This window comes from Pantherophis guttatus, chromosome 3 (genome assembly GCF_059756535.1).
Source record: "Pantherophis guttatus breed Tessera chromosome 3, ASM5975653v1, whole genome shotgun sequence".
NCBI lineage: Eukaryota > Metazoa > Chordata > Lepidosauria > Squamata > Colubridae > Pantherophis > Pantherophis guttatus.
The window spans coordinates 104,168,733-104,189,228 of record NC_142065.1 but is presented as its reverse complement, the minus strand read 5'-3'; the positions used below and the strand labels follow the sequence as shown (position 1 = coordinate 104,189,228).

Genomic DNA, 20,496 nt, shown 5'->3' with positions numbered 1-20,496 from the left:
ATAGTATATACAGTAATGGAGGACTACTGAAAAAGTGGATTGTGAAGAAGTTGGAGTTGTCAGAAATGGTGAAGCCTGACCTTTTGTGGTGAGAGATAAAACAATATATACATTTTTAAAAAGACGGGAAAACTTTTATGGACTTTTTGCTGAAAACAGAGAAAATGATGAATAAAAAAAGGACTACACTAAAGATTGAAGGGATTTTTGTAATATTAAGGAGGGAGGTTGATAATATGACTGTTAATTTCTGTTGTAAAGAAGATCAGAGGTCACTTATTTTTCTGACTTCAGTACTCTTCTTTCCCCTCCCCCGCTTTCTTTTTTTTTTCCTTTGCTTTCTGTACTTTCTTTTTCTTATCTCTACTTTTATATACCTTCTGCTACTTTTTGTTTTAGGTTTGTCCTTTACTGTTTAAAAAAAATCTTTAATAAAATTTAGAGAGTAAAAGAGAGCAGCAAGAGAGAGCAAGAGGGAATGTGTGTGCACGAGAGAAAATCACATCATGTTCACAGCCAGAAGCGCCTTGTGGTAAGAAATCACTTCATGCAGACTTAATAAAAATTCGTGCAGGAAAAAAGACATTAAAATTAATAAGAACAATATTAGTCCTAATTAAACCCATCTGCATTACAGCCCCTGAGTTGTTGGGAGACTACACTGAAAAGCTCAACAGAAACACAAAAGCGGTTAAGGCACTAGGCTAGAAAGCAGGAGACCAAGAGTTCTAGTCCCACCTTAGCCAGGAAAGCCAGCTGGGTGACCTTGGGCCAGTCACTTTCTCTCAAACCAACTTACCTCACAGGGGAAAATAGGAGGAGGAAGGTGCACTGGATATGTTCACTTTCTTGAGTTATTTGTAAAAATAATAAAAGCAAGATACAAACAAGCAAACAAATAACACAATTCTATTATGTATATGCATGGAGTCTACAACTGTTCACAAGTTTCACCTGATATAATAATAAAGTAACATCAAGGGAAGGTGTTTTTTGTAATATTAAAGGAAGTAAAGGATACATTCAGACGTAGAACAAACACAAATATACAGCAAACAGAATTCAATACACTACACTACACGCTGTTGTCCATTTCTGAAGAAGTTCTCATGTGGGCCCTTCTATATGCTAGAAACTGACCACAAAGCAGAATCCTTTATAAGACGCAAAACTACCCATACTAGTATCCAAAATTTCATGTTGTTTCACCTGATGTGCATGTGGAGCTGCAAGGAGCATAGGCTGATACCTTCCAGCGATACATGTCAGCCAAGCTGATGTCCTCACGGCCAAGGGGACTCAGTTCAAAGTCATTGCTGCAGGGGAAAAAACCCTCAGTATAAGTTTCTGGATGGATGATTTACTACAGGAAGGGAAATATGCTGTTCTTCTCTGGTTTCCACAGAGGCTAAAAGGAATCCCCAGATGGCAACATATTATTTCTCCACATTTTGCTTATCTACAGTCTGTCACAATTGTAGGGATTGTAGAGAATTTAATCATCTAAGAGCAATGTTCTTCAAGTAAAGGACACACTAGACTGCATCAAAAATATGCAGTTTAAATACTAATAGAGTCTTCCCAGTGGAGGCTTCCCATTGTGTCTCTATGATTTACTGCCCCAGTGTGCAATGTTCCAATCAGCTTCCACTAAGCCTATGTATTAGCGCTGTGTCTCTGAATCCAAACTAAATGATCAGCACATCATAGCTGATACAATTATCCAATGAAAGAGAAGGCTATCTTTTGCATCTAACAGTACCTCTTCCAATCAGAGTAGTAGAACAGCTGATAATACTGATATTCACGTACATAAAACAATCCAATCTACTAACTGAATTGAATTCAAGAATGAAGATTCCCTCAGATTTCCCAAGGATAGAAAATAATTGCTTTAGGCCATTTAAAACTAGAGTCATTTGAAGAACCACATGTAATTAATTTTTTAATACTGTATTTAGATAAAATCTACATTTTCTCCAAAATAATTTATTTTTAAAAAGGGATTGTCATCTTAGATATGCTGGGAAAATTATGATGAAAGCAGCTGAGAGGGTTTTTTTTTCTAAAGCTAAACAGGTATACAGTGCATCTTAATTCTGGGGCTGAGGGAAGACTGGATTTAGTTTGCTCTCCTTCAAATGAAGAATTTGAAAGGAAGCCAAGCTTCCTCCGTTGCCAAGGTTCCTCCTGAATACTTTCTTTTCACATTACATCACTTTTTTTTCTTAGAACACTCAACCCTTTTCTTCCAAATCTATTTTTCTTTCTCACCTTTCAGCACCTGGACCTTGAAGAGGCTCTGACAACTGCTCGTTCCCAAAATGGATTGGAAGCCTGGAGCTGGAGCTAGGGTTGGAAGAAATTGCCATGACAGTGTCATTTGTTGCTTTATTTATTGCAAAAGGGTCGACATTCACTTTGTCTGGAAAGTTCTTTTTTGCAGGTTGCTTGGGCAGTCCTCCTGGCCATTTGATAGTTGCGTGAGCCCACAACCCGACTGTTGAATTCTTTCTTCCAACCTTGGCTGTCATGTAATGCAATGCCCTACAAAAAGCAGCATTTTGTGGATCCTGGAGACACAATGATCTGAAGAGATGCTGTCTGGATGGACCAATCTTATTGGCTTCATGGAGTTCAAATCTTGCTGCACCATGTGGTGTGGCTGTGCTGATCATAATATTATTGAGTCTGAGGGCTTAAGAAGAATGAAAATGAACCAAGAGGCCCACAAAATTCACTTTACTTTCTACAATTAAAACAGCTTTTGTCCCCCTAAACATTTGGAAATGCTCTCATTTGACCATGAGTAATCTACAGTAGTTTCTGTATCTGTTTAAGTATGATCATCCTTCTTTCAGCATTTGAAAATAATTTTCTGTCTTTAATGACTACACAGAAAAATTGCAAACTTTCATTTAAGTAAGCTAACATACTAATGAAAAAGTTCCAGAGACAATCTGTCTCATACATGAAATTTAATTTGGAATATGCCATCTGAATGTACAACTTGTATGTCTTGCTTTCTTTGACAAAAGGACTTTGATCCTTAGGCAACCCTAGAACCTCTTTGTTATTCAATAAAGCAGCTGCATCTTTTCATTCAGACATGTGGAAATCTGCAAAAAGATAGACTGCTTCAATGAAGAGGAAAGATACTATACTTTGACAAGGTACCAAAGTTAATATTATGAGGTATTATTTTTCAGGATTTGGGTAATATTGTTATAAATTGCAGTTTACAAATATACATATATATTTGTGTGTGTGTGTATGTGTATAGAAAAATAGAGAGGAAGATACTATAAATAAATGTTGATTTAGTTCAGTATTCAATATATTTTGACTATCACTATTAACATTGATTTAGATCATGATACGCTGCACTGAAATCATGATGAGAACTAAATTTCAGTATTAAATTTTTGAAAATGTCAGTATTCCACATAAACATGTTTGTTTTTTGCCAGGAACTAGCAAAAAGAATCCTATCCTTCAGTTTTCCATCTCCAAATAAGAACCTTGAATATGGAAAAGTACAAAGGGTTTCACAACTAAGAACATGTACGGTACGAGCAACACTTTGAGTTGTTTCTGTGGAGCACTTGAAACACATGTCTCACCAACCACTTCCCATCAACCTTGTACTGTAGATGATTGAGTAAGTAAACTTATGAAAGGATACTAACCCAGATCTGCTTCTTTGTCAGCTGTCACTTCTTCATCTTCATTTGTTTCATAAAGTTGCTGGAATTGAAAGCTGAGATTTTCCTCCTGTGCCTCATGTTTCCAGCCCCATTCTTTGCCTTGGGGAGTGGAGTTATTTAGGAAGAAGTTCTGGCTATTGAAGGACATGCCCCCAGGTTCTTCTTCTGTGTCATCTGTCATCTCTGTGACAGAAGCCCAAGAAGCATTGAAATCTTGGGAAATGGATGAAACTGCATCTTGGTAATTTTGGCTAGGCTCTGGTAAGTGAAGATAGAGAGGCATCTTGATGGATGGCGGAACTGTCTGAACAGCTGGTGACAATGCTCTAGGTACAGTGTAGTCATACGTTACATGTGGCATTTTTCCATTGAAATTGTAGTACTTTTAACAAAAAGAAAAAAAAATAACCAAGCTTACTCTCACTTTGAAATTGTGCAAGATTCTACTATAGTTCAAAGAACTCTGAGAAAGACTCTTCACATAGCAACTGTATACAGTAATCAGATGTGGCTGTGTGCAAAGTGATTTGAAGTCTAAATTTTCATTCAAAATGTGGTTGTGAGTCTGCAACATTTCCCACAAGGTTTGGAACAACATTTCTAGTAAAATAAGGTTTAAATAACAAAAGGTATTTCAAGCTTGAAACATTTTGCACATCTGCTCAGATCTCACAGCCCTCAAATCTACTAGATTTGAAATCTAAGAGTAAACTCCCAGAGTACCTCTTTGAAGATACCATTTTTATCATCTCTGTTTGTTCTCCCAAATTTTGCTTTCCTAAAAATCCCCATGGAAGAAGAAATCAGGAACAAATCCAGGAATACGATCATTCCTCTTTCCAAGCCAGGTAACCACCATCTTAAATTCCCTTCAACAGTATCTGAGAGAGGAAGTTCTGGGAGTCATCAAGGTTTGTTTGGGAATAATGAAGTGAATTTCAAACTTTGGCCAGACATAGAAGCATACTTCTATAGCTATCCCTTTGCATTTTCTATCTAAAAATAGCATGATTCCCTCCAAACATTTTCTCTAGGCCTTGTTCTCCATCCGATTATTACAGTTTTACCCTTAGATAGGTTGAGCTGAAATTACTTCTGATTAGATGATCATGAAGTTATTAGAACCCACGCTTTAAAATCTGAATGTGTTCATCAAATTAAAACTGCCTACTCCTAAACTACTCCTGATCTAAACTGCGATATGTCACAGCCTAAGATTCTTCACAGGAGCTTGAAATATTAGTAGAAGCTGGGAGGTAGCAATTCCTGTTACTGGAAATTCTTGTGAATAATAGTAGAAGCTGAGAATACACTGTCTCACAAATATGAAAATTTCCTATAGAAAAAGCGGGTAAGTGAGGTAATGTTATGCAGATAGTCCTCGACTTACAACAGTTTGTTTAGTGACTGTACAAAATTACAATGGCACTGAAAAAAGTAACTTATGACCAGTTTTCACACTTATAACCATTCTAGCATCCCCATGGTCATGTGATCAAAATTCAGATGCTTGGTAATTGTCTCATATTTATGATGGCTGCAGTTTCCTGGGGTCACATGTTCCCCTTTTGTCATCTTCTGACTGCTTGTCAAGTCAGTTGATTCATTTAGCAACAGTTTGACTAATTTAACACCTGCAGTGATTCACTTAACAACTGTGGCAAGAAAAGTCCTAAAATGGGGCTAATTTGCTTAACAAATGTTTCATTTAACAAAAGAAATTTTAGGCTCAATTGTAGCCGTAAATTTGGGGACTCCCTGTATCTAGAGAGCTAAGGAGAAATTTCTGGGGAAAAGAAAAAAAAATCAATGACTGTTGATTCTAAGATGGACTAGGCGATTTGAACTACTGAAGACATATCGGTTTCACTGGTCCAAAGACCAGAAGAATAAGTGCCGAAGGAATATTTCTATTCAAAATAGATGTTTCCATGGATCAGGAGGACATGAAACGACGTGGAGAAATGGTTCAGGTCTTGCCAGTCTGAGAGAGAATGCCAGGCAGCCAGTATAATTATCCCCTTTGTTTAATTCTAGGTAGGAACCTAGAAATGACAGTACTATTAGGTAACACTGTAGGCGGAACATTGTTAACTTTAAAGTTCTTGGCAGCTGTGCATAAACCAAGCATTTGTATTATTACATTCCCCTACTTTACAGATTGCAGTGAATCAAGAGAATGGGCAAAATGAGTCCAACTTTCGTGGCTGCTGTAAAGAAATACTGCCTGAATTGTTCTCTATGCCTAAAAATGACACTAAAAGCTTGTCTTGTTTTGCTAATAAAAAAAAAAGGGGGGGGGAGGGAATTATGATGTGCGGTATGGTGGCTGTTGATCCAATCTCTTGTGAGCCTAAAAAGCATTTATGACATGCAGTAGAAGATTTATAATCCTCGGACAGCAAGGTTAGTTTGTTTGAAATAAAAGAAAGTTTGTGCGCTGAAAAATTTTAAATCATGAAAGGGGCAGGAATTGGCTCTTTAAACATACCTACTATCTATTGTTGGTTGGAAAAACTAAATGTAAGAGAATCATGGTAGTTTAAAACAGACAAATGAATTATCCTGAATGTATCTGAGAAGAATTTAATTGTGCTTCTTGACATATTTTTTCTCCAGTTTTGTGCAAATTAAGAAGTTGTGGCAGAAATGGGAGGAACAAAATGTTCTTTTAAAATATGAAGAAAATGTATAGATTCTCGTACACCTGATTTCAAATGGGACTATGTGGGAGGAGGCAGTAGCGAACTTTCTCAAAAAGGAAGTTTAGCCAATGATAAACTCCCAAAAATAACCAATGACTAAGCTCGAATTATCTTATTTCAGACACATAATGCGAAGACCCAATTTCCTGGAAAAGGCTCTAAGGCTGAGAAAGGTAGAAGGAAAGAGAAGAGGATGACTAGCAGCAAGGTGAATGGACTCCAGTGCAATGGTGATATGTGCACCATTGACAGACTTGAAAGAACAGGTTAAGGACAGATCATCATAGAGAAAAATCTATCTATGTGGTTGCTAGGAGTTGAAAATGACTTGATGGCACATAATCAATTTAAATAAAACAGTTTTACTCTGTATCCATTATTGTTCCTTGCTTTCTCCCCTCCTAGCCCCTGGCTGTTACCCCTGTTACCTCTTTTCAGCCCTCATAGCCTGAAGGAGATAAATATGCTAAGCTTCAGAGAGGCTGACATCCAGAAAAAAAACCTCTTTACAGGTGCTAATTTAGAGACAAGGCACTAATTCTTTATTAGATCTGTTGAAATATACTCAGACATGGTGTAACTGCTGTGAAAACGTAGTCTAAAAACCAAATGATTTTAGATTAAAACAGATGTAGCCTGTCTGACGTTCATTCAGTTTTGAAATGTTTAATGATCTTGCATTTTAGATTAGGTATCTGGTTCTATTTAACTGCCAGATGGTCACAAAATGTAGTAAGAAATAGTTGGACCGTAGTTTGCCTTATTTACCATGATGTTGAGAGACTGATTAGTGGGTCCTTGTGCAATAATGTATTCCAGACCATCAGAATGTAGATTAGAAGGACGGCGGTATTTGAACACGGTGCCAGCCACTCTAAAATTCTGTGGATTGTCAATAGCAGAGTTTCCATTGAAGAAGAAATGTCCCAAATCATCAGCCAGAGCTACCAGGAAAACAGAAATGAAACGAGAATGAAACATATCTATTGTGCAAATATTAATTTAGATATGCATAGCTGGAAACCAAGTGACTCAATCCATCCTAAGAGGATTTCCACTGGTTTAAGTTTAACAGATCTGAGTTGCAAAAACCACTAAAGGTAAAAGTAAAGGTTCCCCTGTACATGCGTGCTAGTAGTTTCCAGCTCTAGGGGCGATGCTCATCTCCATTTCTAAGCCAAAGAGCCAGTGCTGTCTGAAGACAGAACACTGTTACCTTCCCACCAAAGTGGTCCCTATTTTTCTACTTGCATTTTTTACGTGCTTTTGAACTGCTAGGTTGGCAGAAACTGGGACAAGTAACAAGAGCTCACTCCATTACACGGCGCTAGGGATTCGAACCGCTGAACTGCCAACCTTCTGATCGACAAGCTCATTGACTGAGCGACCACATCCCTTTTGCAAAAACCACTAGATGCCAGCAAAAACAATGAGTTTATTACCACTCTCTGCTACCTGGTGGTCATTGAGATGTTTACATCCAAGTTCTAGTAGTTCCACATTGATTCTTAGCCTATTTGTTGATCTCAAGAGCACTCTTCTTTAAGGTGCATATTGGGGTTTATATCCTGACCTCTTCTCCGTGATATTTACAACTATGAAGAAATGGACTCATAGAGATTGGAGCATGTGGATGTAGTGTAATCCATTAGTGGCATTTCAAGAGAAGACCACAATAGCTTGCACAACGTAATGGTTCTCACTGCCAGCAAATTCTCCAAGTAAAAGCACAAGGAACTAGACAAAGGGAATGCCCACCTCAGAAGAAGAAAAAGGACCTACATAGTTATGCAGTCTTGCAAGTTGGTGCCAGGCCAATAAATATAAAGTCTGCCAATGTATCAAGCAAAAGTATTGCCAGATGTTGGAAACTGCACTTAAAATTTTCTATGTATATGGAATGTATGTTACTTCCGAATTACTCTCTGTATTAATAGCAAAAACACTTAGACCTATAAACTGCTTCATAGTGCTTTACAGCCCTCTTTAAGCAGTTTACAGAGTCAGCATATTGCCTCCAACAATCTGGATCCTCATTTTACCCACCTCGGAATGATGGAACGCTGAGTCAACCTTGAGCTGGTGAGATTTGAACTGCCAAACTGCTGGGACATATGTAGTTATTGCTGTACATAGTCATTGCTAAAATGTTGCTAAGTATATCTGACCAACATTTGATAGTCCCACATGGGCTACACATTTTGGAAATCCAGAGTCAGTATACCACCTAATGGTATCCTAGTTGCATACATCTCCTTCACCTATCCTCCATAAATATTCATTAAGAAATATCACATGTCTAGGTTAACTTTGGGATGTAAAAAACTGATACAGACTACAGGAGTTTGAAAAAAAGATGCTATCTTGAATAAAAATGTAGTCAAGTCACATTCAAAAGCAGTTTATTTATGAAGTGAAAACTTGTCCATAAAAACATCTATAATTGCATTGCTTTAATCCTCTGTTATACTTTTGAAGATTGGAGAGTTATATTTATGCACTTTGAGTTGATCAATTTAACTTACTGTAACTGTCTGAAAATCCTTCAAGGCAGTGTTTTTCACATCTAACAACTTTTAAGATGTTTGAACTTTATGCTATCCCGGGCATTTCGGGAGTTGAAGCCCACATATCTTAACGTTGCTGAAACTGAGAAATGCTGTTTTAAGAGACATGCGCATACATTAAGATTACTGCAGCCCGCTCTCCACGGGGCTGTCCTTGAAGAAATTACAACAGGTCTGGAATGAAGCGGAACTTGGAGTATCTCTTACTTGACGTTTGTTATACCACCGCAGGAGCTTTCAATTTCTTTCTAGATGTGATTCAAGGTGGTTATTACCTTTAAAGACAGAATGCACAGAGCCTCTCCAAGACTCTGCCCATTCTGCTATGCTTGATAAAGTGGGAACAATTCAGGTCCTTTTGCTTAAATGTTGCTATCCAGCGGGACGTAGGAAGTGTGCCTTCTCCTTGCCATTTTTGGTTCCCTCTGAGATTCAACAGGCCCCGTACTGTCCTACCCTTCCAAAAAAACCTCAAAGACCTGGCTTTTTCCAGGACCATTGAGTATCCAATGTCTGAAGTTGAAGCTCAGAAAACTTAGTTATAGATGTTTTATTGGGTGTAGTTGGGGGGACTGGGAGTTGTTTTTTCTTGGTTTTCTTGGTTTTACTGTTGTTTATGAGCAACTGAAGGTATGTTGCAGGTATTTTTTGATAGGTAACTTGGCACTAAAAGAACATTTCACCTCATTGTTACATTGCATACAATTGGAAGCTACATACATTAAATAAGTACATAAATAAAATATGAAGTCCCCTAAGCATACTCTTTTTTGACCTGTCAGATAACTTGGCACTAGAACAACATTGCTATTTCATTGCTTGCCCAGATTTTCTATAGGTTAATAGTTTCTATAGGTTAATCAGTCTAATATTGATATAGGTTGCTTACCCAGGATGTTTTCTGTCTTCCTTCGTTCAATAATGAGTATATCTGTAGCACCAGCAGGAATGTTGGTGATAAATACGTATCCTGGGAAATGAGAAATATAGAAAAGTCAGAACAACTAAAATCAGATGAACAGATCTTTTTCTATAAAGCAGTTTTGTTCCTTCTGTTTTGCCTTAGTAGCTAACTCACTGAAAATGTGGAGAATGTCTGGGCTACTCGGCAGAGAGTTACAGATAATCTCTTCAGTTTATCTCCAGATGTACTGGGAATGAGATTCTCTGCATTCTTATAGAGCCTGGCCTTTGGGGAATTACAGTTTTAATGTATCTGGAGGGCATCAGGTCTATTTATGATAAACAGGCTTGTTTCATTCAAAACATTTTATATACCTAAAAAATATACAATGCATAAGAGCTTTTAATTATGCAGTTTCAATTCTTGTTTTAAAAAAACAAGGTGATGCTGTTATCATTATGTTAGATTTGATCAGAAAAATACATGCCAAGAGATTATTTTGATATGTTACTTCATGCTATTACAAAATCTCCTCTCGGTAGCTGGAGATTTATCAGAAAGTAAACTGGAACTGTGTAGCTTCCATGTGTTGATGGAGTTGCAACCCTCCCTCTACACCAGACTGACACATCCCTGTCGGAGGTGAGGAACGATGGCTCCTTTATGTCTTATGGACTTCAACTCTCAGAATTCCTGAACCAGCAGGTTCCTGAGCCAGAATTCTGGAAGTTGAAGTCCACAAGTCAAAAAATGGCCATCATTCCCCATCTCTGCTCTGTGTGAATGCCTGATGACAATGCACATTAGCATGCGTTTTCTCCCTCAAGAAAATCCTACTAATTGAGGGACAGCTCAATCCACAAGACTTCCAAGGACTGGACTGCCTGGGTGAAGAAGGACAACTAGCTCGCCTCTCCATTTACAGTAATCAAATGGATTGATAGTTGCATTTTCTTTCATCTCTGGAATCAGGACACATGCTAAACACAACTCTGTTCTTCCAATTATATGACAGCTTGAAGTATAAAGATCAGGAACTGGGCAGTCATTGCTTCTTTTCAACAGGTATAGTAGTCTTTAAGGCTGCTTTGAAGAACACAGCCAAGCCTGATCAGTCAAGGCAGAACATGATCTAAATCAAAGCCATTGGGAGAACAATAATGATATAATGAAACACTGTGGGTATTTGTGGACTGATATAATAGTGAGGGGCTTTCTGTCCATTTAAAACATAAGACATATTTGATAAAAGATTTTACTTCTTTCAATCAAAATGAAGCGTGCCCAATCCCCTTCCAGTATTTTGATGATGTTTGGGAGAACCAGAGTTTTTGAGGTTGTTACTTGACTCAATCAAGAGCACTAGTTGCTCTCTTCCTTCACCAAAGGGAAAAAAAATATTTATTTATTAAATTTATATGCCACACATCTTATTCTGAAAAGCAGCTCTTTTCAGCTCTCTAAAAGAACTGTTGCAAGGTTATCAAGTATCTGTGATTCTACATGTGGAATATTTTGTGCAGAGCCTGATATCTCCCGCAAAATATATAGATTCTCCAATTTCACATTTGTCATTTTTCTTTCTCCTTAGAAAGAAACACATGGAAGATCTTGGGACTGCAACAATACTGTACAGCTTCAAATGTATGCAATGCTTTCTGATCCATCTTTCTGGCCTCTGTTTATCTTTTTCAAATCATTCTGTCTTACATTTTATTTCATAATCCCTCATTCAACTGCCAGTAATTCATTACTTGCTTTTAAAAATGCAGAATAAAGATACTTACATGAACAATATAATCTTAATTAGAGATGGACTTCCTCAACTAAAAGTATTTATAACATGGAGAGTTTCAGGCCTCCCAAGAGTGTTGAGCCACAGCTCCCTGTAACTTCATTATTTATGGCTAATGACAATGAAACGGCAGAAATTGTTGTTCAGAAATATTTAGAAAGTTATTTATCTGAACTGTTCCCCATTACAAAATGACATTAGCTATTCTTCGTGAAAGAATAGGGACACTGAACTTTTCTCTGTTGCCTGCTTTTTCACTGGAAGTTTCTATTCCATATGCTTTTGCCTCTGATAAGTTTTAGGCGCATTATGAAAGAATAAATATGCAAATGGAATTCAACAGTGCCATATCATGTGGCTATGGTAATGTACTGCATGTTATCATTCCGCTCTAAAAAGATGCCCAATTCATACTCAGACTCCGAAGTAAAGGCATCAGATGGGGTCAATATCCTCCAGAAGTCTTTGGTATTAAGCAATACTATATATTTTTAGTTTTTTCTTTCTTTTTCTTGCTTTAGCCTCAGGCTAAATTTATTTATTTACTAGTTTTTCATCCTGACTTTATTATTTTTATAAACAACTTAAGATGGCAAATGTATCTAATATTCCTTTCTCCTCCTATTTTTCCCACAACAACCCTGTGAGGTGGGTTGGACTGAAAGTGACTGGCCCAAAGTCACCAAACCAGTTTTCATGCCTAAGGCAGGACTAGAACTCACCATTTCCTGGTTCCTAAGCAAACACCTTCACCACTACACCAAACTGACTCAGTTGTCTAACCAGAAACAAGAGGGTCACAAAGCATAATACAAAATAGCTCAGTGCTGTTAGCAAAGTGTACCTAACTGTGAGATCCCCTTTCGGAAACTGCCTGAGACTCGGTAGCAAGTGCTTCCGTCTCCTCCACATACCCGGCATCGGTCCATCACCTGGGAAGAATAGAGGCTGCCATCACACCCTATTGGCTAGGAAAAAAAGGAAAGGCCAGTTTGAAATCTTACTAATAGATCAAGCTCTTTGTTTTTGTCCCCTTAACTGAAGTGTATAGCTCTATTTATTATATCTATTTTTTAAAGCTTGGTTCTTTTCTCTGCTCCATCTCCCTTGCTCAAAATTTAGATTCTCACCATTACATTTTGGAGTGTGGTTTTAGCACAACGCAATGCTCCATAGCGCTTCTTCTCTCACTTCAGTTGCACATACATTTCATGAAACAGACCTTGAAAATTTAATCTTCCTTCATTTAGAGATTTTTAAAATGGCACAAAAGCTATAAAATTATGCACAGATTGAGAAACATCCTCTCTGATCAGAATAGAATTCAGTGATTTATTGGACTAGATGAAAGCATCATCAGACAAATAAAACTATTGATATGATGTAAATTGGGCACATTAATGCGAAAATAGATGCCTTAAAAGTGAAACGGAAGTTACATCTCAACACCAGCCTACTGGGAGGTTAGGGAACTCTATATTACCTTTCTTGATTTCCCTAAGCCTAAACCTAAGGCCTCTAGCTTGAAATAGAATGTTAAAATAGGAGGCTTTTGGTATGTTCCAGCAGACTGTCCCTGTGTATTCTTATTATGTCCCAGTCCTAGCCAATAGATCTGGCCAGCTGAGCTCATACATCCCAAAGCTAAGAGTCATCCTACCACAGTAGGCGGCTGAGAAAATATTCCTTTGGATCATACATGAATCTAGAGAGCAGCTCCTTTGATCAAAGTTGTACCTCACACTTCCCACTGATACAGACTCCTTGGTAAGCCCTATCCTTGCACGATGTGCCATCCTGGGCTTGTGCCATGAGTTGTCTCTCTCCATTCCTTGAAGTGCATTGGAGATCACAGGGCTTGTTAGAGATGCTAGTGTAATCATCTGTAGAAAAGCACATAGAAAAGGAAACAGGGAGGGTGTACAAATTTGGGTCAAGAGACTTACTTACAAGATGTTAAAACTAATTAAAGAATGGAAATTTTGAAACTTCCTAGCAATCATCATCGTCTATTCTTATTGTGGCTTCTAGGAGTTGTTATTCAGCAACATGTCCATGGAGATTCTCAATCATCCAGTCATGGATGGGACTTTTCAAAAGGCAACTGGACTTAGTTTTTTTCCGCGAAAAATGTTTCACTTCTCATCCAAGAAGCTTCTTCAGTTCTGGCTGAATGGTGAGGAAGGGAAAGATTTATATTCTTAGCTGTCATCTGGTTGTTAGCTTTCTGAAAGTCATTGAGGCCCCTTGTGGGTTTATCTGTACTCTCAGTCTCCTGAATTAGAGTACAAATGAGTGTGGAACCTTCTTGGTCCTCTGAAATTATTGTGTTATAGACAGGATATAGGTGGTATTGTATCCCTCCCCCTCTGTTGAGAGAGGGCTGTTCAGTTTTAAAATAAATGGCCTGTTTAAAGAAATAAAACAACCACTTCACAAACACATGGCACAACACCATATGTTCACCAAGAGAACAAACCAACCAGGACAAGACTCAGAAGGCCATTGGCATTTGAAAGACAAAGGTCACTCTTTTGAAGGTAGCAAAATCCACATTCTGAACAGAGAGGACCACTGGTTTGAAAAGGGATCAAAGAGGCTATTTATATTAAAAATGAAAAGACCTCTCCCAACAAAGGGGGGTGGGGATATGACATCACCTATCCCCTGTCTACAACACAGTCAGTGGTGGGATTCAAGTAATTTAACAACCGGTTCTCTGCCCTAATGATTTCTTCCAACAACCAGTTTGCCAAGCTGCTCAGAAAGTTAACAACCGGTTCTCCCGAAGTGGTGGGAACTGGCTGAATCCCACCACTGAACACAGTCCTTTCAGCAGTACCAAGAAGCTTCCACATCCATTTGCACTCTGATTCAGGTGACTCTGAGAGTACAGATAAACCTTCAACTCTCAGAGAGCTAACAACAAACCTTCAAAGTATTAATGACTAGATAACTGCTAAGAATATAAATCCTTCCATTCCCCACAATTCAGCCAGAACTGAAGAAGCTTCTTGGATAAGAAGCAAAATGTTTTTCAAGGAAAAAAACAACAAACTAAGTCCAGTTGTTTTTTGAAAAGTACCTTTGGGGTATTCAGCAACATCTAATGAGTCACACATTTTTCCAATTCAGAATTAAATAATTCTAAAAAATCATTGCTATTTTTTTTAATCTTACCTAAGATCTCTTGCTGGGTAGAAGCATATACATTGTATTTATCTTCCAACATAAACTAGAACCTGACTAAAATTACTACTTTAAACACACAGCAACGATATGTGATATCATTGGATGGGGATTACCAATTTTCTTTAGATTTCTTTTCAGCACCTATCCTCGACCAACCCACACAACTCCCCAACCAGCACTTCACTTCCCAATGACCCCCACCTGGCATGTCCTCCCCATCACAAGACCCTCACCTGACATGACCCACACCTGACCCATCACAAGAATCTCAATTGATGCAACCCACACCTGACCCATCATAAGAACCTCACCTGATGTGATCTCCTCATCACAAGACCTACTGACCACATGAAGCCCTTATAAATAGAGGAACAATGTCACTGACACCCCTTAAAGTCTGCTAAAGATATTACGTAGCGTGGTAACAAAATGTTCAGAAACCAACCTACAAGCTCAGAGAATGAACCCCCAGTCTCATTTCTTTTACTCTTTGGTGTATATAAGAGTGAGCTGGAAACAAACATCTCCTATTTCCATATTTAACAATCTTTCTAAAAACCTAAAATATCGTTTAAAATTAGGTCACCAAAGTTTGCCAGTAAAATGGCCAAAGATCAATTATAAGTAGTCCTTGATGTACGACCACAATTGAGCTCAAAATTTCTGTTGTTAAGTATTAAGAGAGCTGTGCCCCATTTTATAACTTTTCTTGCCACAGTTATTAAGTGAATCACTGCAGTTGATAAGTTAGTAACCCGGTTGTTAAGTGGATCTGATTTCCCCACTGATTTTGTCAGAAGGTCATAAAAGGACCACATGACCTTGGGACACTACAATCGTCATAAATATGAACCAGTTGTCAAGCTTCTGAATTCTGACCACGGGGATGCTGCAATGGTCACAACAGTGAAAAATTGTCATAAGTTACATTTTTCTGTGCCATTGTAACTTTGAACGGTCACTAAACGAACTGTTGTAAGTCGAGGAGTACCTGTATAACATTTCAGACTGTTTTGGGGAAGGGCTTAAAAATGAAATGGTAAACTTGCCTTTCAGATGAAACTTGCTCCTATTTTCACTCTTAATGGGAATCAGATCATAGAAAACCTATGCTGCTGAAAATTGGCCATTTGGCTACTGAATTTCAGTAACAAAATGATTGGGGGTGGGAGCAAATGACCAGAGAGTTGCCCCTTCCTATTTGAAGGAAACTTGGTGCTCTTAAGGTCTATGGCTTCCTTATAGCTCTCAATTCCATGGCCCTCCTTCATCTATAGCAGCAACTGTCAAGCTTCTTCTGAATAGGCTAAAATAAAGTCAATTAAATAAGCACACAAGAATTCAGCCATTGAGGCAAGCAGATGTTACTGCAGCAAACCTAAGAAGCCCTTTTAATCACTCCAGTGATTGTGGTGTATTAAATGCAAGCTCTATTTATCAATGTTCACTTTTCTTGGGGTTCTTTCTCTTGCCAGCTCTTTGTAAAGAGCTAGAATAAATTCTCTTTTGAGTGGGAAATATTGTTTCCATGTCTTTTTGTTTGTTTGTTTGTCTGCATAGTGGCAGAAATAGCATCAGGTCATTTACTTTTGACTACATGAAAATTAACTTTAACAGCAGTTACTGTTAAAGATAAACACATTTATCTTCCTAGCTCGAGAATTCTCAATCAAATACAGTGCTGTCATCCCCAATCCAGATGTCTCCTTGATTTGTGACTTCTTGGAATCCCTCAACCACACTGTCATGATTGAGAATTTTAGTACTTAAAATTCAGACATCTGGAGTGTCTCCAGATTGAAGGAGGCTAGTATACAGTACTAAATTAAAATAATTGAGATAGAAAAATAATATTGTCAGATATAACTGTTGTAAATTAAACCTTTTCCTATTTTTTAGGAAACAGGAATAAGAAATAAGTAGCTTTATTCCCACATCATTTACCGTACCTTTTTTCTCTATATCTATGTTATCTGGACACTAAATATAATGCTTGCTATATCTCAGTATGATTTAGTCAATAAAAGCTTATGCTACAATGGATCTTGCTATTTAAAATGAGGATATTTTCTTGTTTTCTGGGAATAAATGCTGTCTTCAACTTCCACACAGTCTTGCAAACCCTCTTACCTCCTTGTCTTTTGATCTATAGCTTCTGCTTAGTAATTTAGCAAAGGCAAACCTGGGTAGAGTGGCATCCAATGATAATAGTGTTTCCCAAAGGCCTTGGCATTGAAACTGGCACACTGATGTTGCTTGAAACTGGCTGTGTTGGCAGGGCAAAGCTGGGGAGAAAAGAAACATATATCTGGTGCTTGTTCCATTGCCTCTCTATACCAGATTGACATGGAATTATTTCCAAATAGAACGTGAACCAGTGTTTTCCAACCTTAGCATTTAAGATCCGTGGACTACAACTCCCAGAATTCCTCAGCCAGCTGGAAAAGGTTAAAAAATAATGGAGTGAACAATCCGAATGATATTATTTAATTGTATGGAGATTTTGAAGTTTTCAGAGAAATGTAAAAGTTTAGGACAAAAAGAGGTCAAAGGCCACCCACATCATTAACAACCAAAAAAATTGTTTGAAAGTAAATAGCATGTATGAGTCTCTTCATCAGTCCTTTGTTTCCCTTCTTTCCACTTATTATATTTTTGTAAGTGGGGTTTTAATTTCTACCAGAAACAAAGACGTCACATGAATAAATGAGTGGTGAAAAAACATATACGTGGAAACTACTATCGAAGGAGCAATATCAAAAGGGCATGGCTGTTCTAATAATTCACGAAGAGGTTTTTATCTGCAACCTGTGTGTTTTAATGAACCTCTCTTGAGGATTCTTAATAGGACATGCAACCCTGTTACCTTGTTAGCATGTAAAAGCTGGAACGGACATGCCTTTTCAAATTTTATTCATTAAAGAGAATTTACAATACCTGAAGAGAAATGATTTCTCTGAAACAGATATGTGGTGTAATGGGAAAGCGTGTGGCTCCAGAACAAAACTAATTTTGTGAACACTCCACCGGAGCATCCATAAAGATCTCCTATCTTTTGCTTTTCAGAAGGACCTTGAGTAATTGGGCTTTGGTCACATGGCTCTGCATAGTAGGCTACATTCTCTTTCCTAAGCTCATGTTCTTCTGATAAAGAACTTTTCATTGGGACAGCAAGCTTATTAAAAATACTAACCCCAACTGCTGACCAGTAGTAGGATATTCCATTCTGTCATCATGAGACTGTCATTTCCTTCAGCTGCATCTGTAAGTTGTTTTTCTACCCAGTACCTCTACGGTATTTCAGTCGGTTTTTGAAATACAACAAATTTGTGGAGAGGATTCCACCAGGCAAATTTGACAGATATAGGTAGGAATAAAAATAAACCTTCCAAGCAAATTCTCTATGCTAAGTCACTTACTTATTCCTCAAATAAGGACAAAAGTGTGAGATGGGGGGGGGGATACTGAATTACTGAACATTTAAGAAAGTCTATATGCCCTTACAATGATCAAGAAATATGAAGAATGAGATTAAATTATACACAACCATAACCATTTGTAGTTTGAAGGAACTGTGTTTTCTGTTCTTTTATTTTGAAATGCTAGGAAGCACTGCAGGTATAGTTAACAATAAATTGTAAATAATGCCTGAGAAAACCTCTTCCCATTTGCCCCCATACTTCACGGTTCAAAATTTTATTAGTTTATCAAAACAAAAATATAAAGAAAAATGAAAATAAAGGTAAAATAGGAGAGGAAAGGGGGAAGAGAGAAAAGTGTTGGGTCAAGGGGGAAAAGTAAAAAAAACCATTGACTTCTGACTCTTTTTGGTACAGTACAATAAAGTAATAACATGAAACTTCAACTTTTTACTTTTCTATACTAATATAAAATAGCCATTTATATAACACCAAACCTATCTAATCAGCCAAAATCAAAGTTTTATTTTTTTCCCACTTCAAGCAAAAAGTCCAAAAGTGGTTTCCAAGTAGAACTAAAATTAACTGTGTTCTTTTCTTTAATCAAAGCAGTCAATTTAGTCATCTTTGCTAACTTCATCAACTTTTGCCATTCTACCATTGTGGAAATCAGTGTCCTTCCATTTTTGTGTACAAAGTAATCTTGCTGCTGTCAGCATGTAAAACCATTTGCCTCCATACTTGTTTAACTGCTAGTTGGGCTCTGCAGCACACAAAGAATCAAATTCATTCTTGAAGATCAAATATAGCATTTATAAAAGATTAGCTTACCTGCTGTTGGCATAACTGATAGCGTTTTGACTGACCTAGGCACATGCTACTATTTGTCCCCTGAGATACGTGTAGCCTGCAATAAAAGAGAATCCTTCTTCAAAAGAACTTAAAACGTTGACTTCAGAGAGGTTCTGGTTTAGAGTATGAAATACCATTTGAAAAGTCTTTCTGAAACTGAGTTTCATATATATGGTAGTAATGTGCTATGATTTTTCAGTTTCCCAGTCTAGTCTATAAGTCTGGTCTTCTATCCAAGTTCAGTACTACCTGGTATGGCTGTGCAAAGTTTCATATTTTAATGGGAAAATAGAATCTAAAGTTTGAAGAATTTATTAGTACATACACTGCATTAAAGAAGCCATGTTTTTTTTCTTGGGCTTACACAGTTGGTCATTACAGCTCCTTTGCAATCCGGAACAGGAGCCTGGATAGCTCTGCAGACTAAAGCACTGTCATTTAACACCAGCTGTCTGCAATTAAAGTAAGTTCGAATCTTGCCAGGCTCAAGGTTGACTCAGCCTTCCATCCTTTCTAAGGTAGGTAAATTGAGGACCCAGTTTGTGGGGGCAATAAGCTGACTTTGTATAAAATATACAAAAGTATGAAGGCTATTGCTTAACGCACTGTAAGCCGTCCTGAGTCTCCGGAGAAGGGCGGCATATAAATCAAATAAAAAAAAAAAAAAAAGGAGACACTTGCTTTAAAATGTTTTTTAACAAGGCAAGTACAGATCCCATGCACACTCCAGATCACATTGCTTCTTCAAATCCAACACAGTTTTGCTAACTAGATCCAACACCATCTACTTTTTAAAGAACCACCAAAGATTCATTTAGGTTATGCCATTATGACATCCATAATAACTTTTGCTATTTCCTTCTATGCTGCATTTTTTTTCTTTATCTTAAATATGAGGAAGAAGTCTGCACTGAAAACTATTGCATCCAGAAAAATATTCAGAATATCTCCAAATAGTTAACATATAAATCAAATTAAAAAAAAAACAAACCCTGTGATTTCCTTAGCATTAACTAATATTCTACTCTAGCACTTCTGAATTTCAGACTTCCAAAGCTGAATAACATCACTTTTTTTTCCAGAGCTAACAGTGAAATAAAGTCAGCTCAAGATAAATAGAACTTACTCCCAGGAAACAAAATATAGGATTGGACTTTAAGCATGTCCAAGCTTAACTTTATCACAATATCAAATTCTACATATCAGAACAAGTTGGAGTGTTGTCAAAGAAGCTTACTTCCCTGCCTAACTTTGATCCTAAAGGAAGGAAGCTGCTTGCTAAGCCCGAATAACAGGATGGTAGAACTTCAACAAGTTAGGAAGACAGGTGGCTCCTTCTTTTAGTGGGACTGGAG

The 20,496-nt window shown here is 37.6% G+C and overlaps 1 protein-coding gene across 5 annotated transcripts in view; it reads right to left on the bottom strand.

Moving 5' to 3' along the window:
* LOC117661150 (ADAMTS-like protein 2) overlaps positions 1-20,496 on the bottom strand; it is a 42,372-nt gene that overhangs the window by 15,473 nt on the left and 6,403 nt on the right. For 4 of the 5 annotated variants that reach the window (XM_034409695.2, XM_087890125.1, XM_034409696.3 and 1 more), the window contains exons 3-11: positions 19,121-19,196; positions 17,053-17,155; positions 13,416-13,561; positions 12,523-12,646; positions 9,869-9,949; positions 7,181-7,356; positions 3,690-4,089; positions 2,275-2,698; positions 1,210-1,316 (exon numbers count right to left, since the gene is read on the bottom strand). In XM_034409695.2, coding sequence (XP_034265586.1) covers positions 1,210-1,316; positions 2,275-2,698; positions 3,690-4,089; positions 7,181-7,356; positions 9,869-9,949; positions 12,523-12,646; positions 13,416-13,561; positions 17,053-17,155; positions 19,121-19,196 — 1,637 coding nt within the window. Of the gene's footprint in view, positions 1-1,209; positions 1,317-2,274; positions 2,699-3,689; positions 4,090-7,180; positions 7,357-9,868; positions 9,950-12,522; positions 12,647-13,415; positions 13,562-17,052; positions 17,156-17,259; positions 19,197-20,496 lie in introns of all 5 variants that reach the window. The other variant, XM_087890126.1, reaches the window with a different exon arrangement.